Genomic DNA, 4,545 nt, shown 5'->3' on the forward strand with positions numbered 1-4,545 from the left:
CTTACTCTTTTTGTTTTCATTAAAAACAGATGATATGATATAAAGAGAGTTGCTTCCAACAGAATCAGTATTGTATTATATTAGTTACTAAATCTTTAAAAGTGTTGCAGTTCAACAAGAATTGATTATTTCAAATCTAAACAGAAAGAAGAAAAACATCTCTTAAAATTCCCTAAGAACATTGGATCCGTACACCAAACAGCATAGTTGTTCTCCTCTGTTTTGGTTTCTTCATCTTTTAACTTAGAGCTCACGATTTTTTCTGTTTTCATTATTCCTTCCTCTCAACTATCATGAACCGTTATGTTTACTTCCTCAGGAACCATGAAAAAAATCTCTTAAAATTCCAAACAGCATAGTTGTTCTCCTCTGATTTGGGTTCTTCATCTTCTAACTTTGAGCTAAAGAGGTTTCCTGTCTTCATTTCTTCACCAGAACTCTCCTGAGCCGTCTTACTGACTTCCTCAGGAACCATGAAACCGTTGCCTGAAAAGTAATGAACATCGATCATCTTGAAGTTCTTGCTTTGGCCTTCTAATGTCTTGGCATCGCTCGGGACATCGCAATCGTAAAAGACGATAATATCCTTCTCCTTGAGATTCTTCTCCTTGACGAATGCATTCAATCCTCTGGTGAAGACAATGCTCTGGCTACTTTTCCAGAAAGAATACTTAAACTTCCATTGTCTCATTGTTCTGTCGTCAAACACAATCTCCACATCTTCCACAGCTCCTCCAATCTCGCTGTAGTGACCCTCACCGGGAATAGAAATCTTAAAATAAAGGATCGGGGAAATAGCCTGGAAAGGAGCTAAGAAAGAAGAAGAAGGAAAACAAAGGGGAATGGCCGAGAAAAGCCCGAGAAAATATTCATAAGTCGAGGAATGGCCGAGCCATGACCGGAGTAACCGGATGCACGACCGAGACCCTAAGACCGATCAGGAGTCGAGAAAACTCGTCGAGAAAATTCGTCGGGAAGGTCGAGAAAATTCGTCGAGGAAGTTACCGAGTACTCGAGAGAATTGTCGAGGCTCGAGGAAGTTGCCGAGTACTCGAGAAAATCGTCGAGGCTCGAGGAAATTACCGAGTGTCGGAGGGAATGTCGAGTACCCGAGGGGAATTGCCGAGTACTCGAGAAAATTGTCGAGGCTCGAGGAAATTACCGAGTGTCGGAGGGAATGTCGAGTACCCGAGGGGAATTGCCGAGTACCCGAGAGGAGTTGCCGAGTACTCGAGAAAATTGTTGAGAGCCCAAGGAATTGCCGATGACCCGAGAAAGAATGTCGAGATGTCCGAGACACGTAGTCGAAGGTGCCGGACGAAGGATCGAGTATTTGGGAGAGAATTTATTTTTCTCAAATCTTGACCAATGAGGATTAAGCAAAGTGGGAGGATTATTTTATTTAAAGTGGGATTAGTGGAGGAATTAAAAATTCCAAGTGATTAAGGGAGATAGTGGAGGATCAACTTAATCAAGCTGATTAAGGGGATATGGCGGAGTCTTATTGGCTAAGAGGTAAGATTAAGACTTGATTAAGAGGCATGCACTAATAAGAAGTTTTACATGCACTAATGGAGGAGTTTTCATGCACTAATACAAGGGGGATTAGTGGCTTAATGGCGAGCTCTCATTGGAGGTGAGATTCACGCAGCACATGCAAGGGGTGTAAGTGACACTTGTCGAAGAGCATTAAGGGAGAAGCCTCAAAGTTTTGCCTATAAATACAAGGCAAACGACCTCATTTGGGTGTTTAGCATAAAAGCACTCGAAAAACTCTTAAGTTATTTCGAGAGAGAAATAAGAGGGGATCATTGAGAGAGATAGAGATCATCGACATTGTGTCGAAAGGATTGTGGAGAGAGAGGTCGTGAGCGATCGAGAAAAAGATCGGGGGAGAAGCGTTGGTGCCAAGGGTTGGTTGCGGATCGAGGTGATCAAGGGAAGAAGCTGTCTGATCGTGTGGTGCAGTGAAGTCCGAGGGAAAAACCGTTGACGCGCAAAAGGTGAGTCTGTGGTAAGCATGTAGAGTCAATGCATGTTGTTTTGGTTGAAGTTATTGCATGCGTGATCAAACTCGGAGGAGTTGAGATATAACAAGTCTGCTTGAAAGTGAGTTCATGCATGACTTATTTGGTGAAGCGGTTTGCATCATAAGGCATGATCTTGGTTAAAGATGGTTGCATGCAAATTTTGGGCTTAAGGGTTTAAGCGACCTATTCGGTTGGCTTTCATGCATGACTGGCTTAAGGGATTTAAGCGGTTAAAGTAATTGGACCTACATGCACCAATTTGGGCTTAAGAATTTAAAGAAGGAGAAAGTGGATGGGTTGCATGCGTAAAAAGACTTGTTGCATTTTTATGCTTAAGTCGCTTAAATGGGTTGCATGCGCGGAAAATAATCTTAAGTTGCTTGAAATATATATTTTCTTGCTTCTTGTTGATTAATTGTGTGGTGTTCTTGCTTGACTTCTTGCTATGGTGCTCGAGTCATCAAGACGTGGATTATGGTGGAGTGGTATAGTCTAGCTTGGCCTCTTGAATTTCGTTTCTTGAGTCTTTAGCTAGAGTAGTGGGTCGATTTTCTGTTCCAGATGGGGGTGTCACGCGTGGGTTCCCAACGGCCACTCACGCGGGGACATAGTTACGGTTGGCTAGCTACCATCGTAACCGCTACATGACGATGTAGCTATTTGTGGGTTTTATGCCGGAGAACTTTGTGGTCTCGGCATGAAGAAGGTGATGGAACGGAACAGATTTTTCGACAGGGCCCTAGGTGTAAAGAGTCTAGAGTATTGAGTGTTTCGTATTTATGTCTAGTCGTCTTTGCATGTTGCATGTTGCGTGTTATGGTGAAGACTAAGCGTTTTATGCTGGACGTCTTAGAAAGTTGTGTGATGCCTAAGAGTCTTGGAATTAGACGTCTTAGTAAGTTGCGTGTGGGAGACGCGAGTTTAAGACCCAAGTGGTTTTCTCTTGTGGCTTAAGAATTGTTTTCCTCTGCTGGAGGCAGGATGGAATTGTTTGAGAAAGATCGTGATGATCTAATCTCTGTTGCGTGGTTATTGGTAGTAGACTGAAAGCTTCCGCTATAGCTTTTGTTGCGTTGCTTTGATGTTTCGCTAGCTTTGTGGCTTGCTAGCTTTCTTTGGTTGCCGGGGTAGTCGGCTTGGGAAAGGAAGAAGTATCCTGTCTAGGATAGAAGGGGGGTACCCGGACTCACTGAGTAATCCTAGATTACTCATGACTCTTTGTTGTTGGTCTTGCAGGGAAGCTTAAGTGAGTCTAGAGCCGGAGCAAACGTTAGGGTACCGGATAGGGTTTTCTGGTGTTTCTTGTAAAACCCTATATTTTCAAATAAGTGTAAAGTTTTCCGACTACTTATATATATTACTTTGATGATTTATTTTCGAGGAAATATTTTATTAAAGTGATATATTCGGTTTTCAGGAAAGCATGGCAAGTTGCAAATGATACTCGGCCTTGTCTGGGCCAACACAACGCACCAGGCCGCGAGGGTTGAAAAGCCTAAGTAACCTCGGTTGCGGGTGGGATTGTGCTAGGGAGGACCGGTCGGGAAGTCTGCAGCTTCCGTCCCTCGGCCGGATCACCTCGGCACAGTTCCGCATGTGGCGTCCCGTGGCTGCCTGATGGCCTTAGTGGTCATAGAGCGGTTCGGGGGCGTTACACTCGCCCTCTTCTAATTTCTCGTTTATGCAAGGCATATACTTCACTGCGTACTTCTTAGGTATCACAAGCCTATTCACTTTCCCTACATCGCTCGGTGTCAACACCTTCTGAAAAAGCTGCGTGCAAGAGAAGCACTTGTCCGATTCTTGATCTGCTTCTCCTCTGACTTGTTTTGATCCACCGACGTTGATACGCGCCACCATCTGAGGTCGGAGTTTGAGAAAGTCTCTGAACTTGTGCTGGTAAGAACCGTCTCTGATCATGTTTAACACAGCTTCTAATTCGTAGGTATCTTGGAATTCCCGTTCGTGGACAGTGAGGTCAGACCAAGGGAAGTTCCGGTGCGAGTTGGCATCGAAACTCGGGAGTTTGATGGATGCGCTATCGTAAGCGGTGGCGGCTTCAGCAGCGGATTTGAAAGTTCCAAGCCAAATCCTTTTGTTGTCTGCGCAGATCTGAGCCCCCCAGTGACCGTTCTGCTGCTGAACCACTCCTTTGTACTTGAGATTGCCTGGAACGGTAACCGTCTTTGTCGCAGACGCAACCACTAGGGCTTTTTCTGGTTCCTCATTAAATCTCATGCGTTTCGTAAGAGGCAAGAAAGTCTCGGTCTCTGTCATTGCGTCGTCGTTAATTGAAAATATTAGAGAGAAATCAGAAGCGAAACAAAACGATGAAGAAACAATGAGGAACAGAGAGTAAATCTTGGGCGAATCAATGTTATGTTTGATAGTGTCGTTGTTGTTGAGTATTTATCAGGTTCAAATTTTCCATTTTTATTTGTTGTTTTCTATAAACTAACATCTAGCGAAATTATGGAAAATATGGAATTAGAAATTTTCCATTTGTAGTCGTTTT

At 43.8% G+C, this 4,545-nt stretch overlaps 1 protein-coding gene across 1 annotated transcript; it reads right to left on the reverse strand.

The window, feature by feature from the left end:
• On the reverse strand, nucleotides 308-4,268 carry LOC104733933 (AP2/ERF and B3 domain-containing transcription factor At1g50680-like). The gene is made up of 3 exons (XM_010453458.1): nucleotides 3,688-4,268; nucleotides 3,475-3,484; nucleotides 308-739 (listed from the first exon to the last, which is right to left on the reverse strand). The coding sequence occupies exons 1-3, from the start codon at nucleotides 4,266-4,268 to the stop codon at nucleotides 308-310; spliced, it is 1,023 nt and encodes a 340-aa protein (XP_010451760.1).

This window comes from Camelina sativa, chromosome 12 (assembly GCF_000633955.1).
Source record: "Camelina sativa cultivar DH55 chromosome 12, Cs, whole genome shotgun sequence".
NCBI lineage: Eukaryota > Viridiplantae > Streptophyta > Magnoliopsida > Brassicales > Brassicaceae > Camelina > Camelina sativa.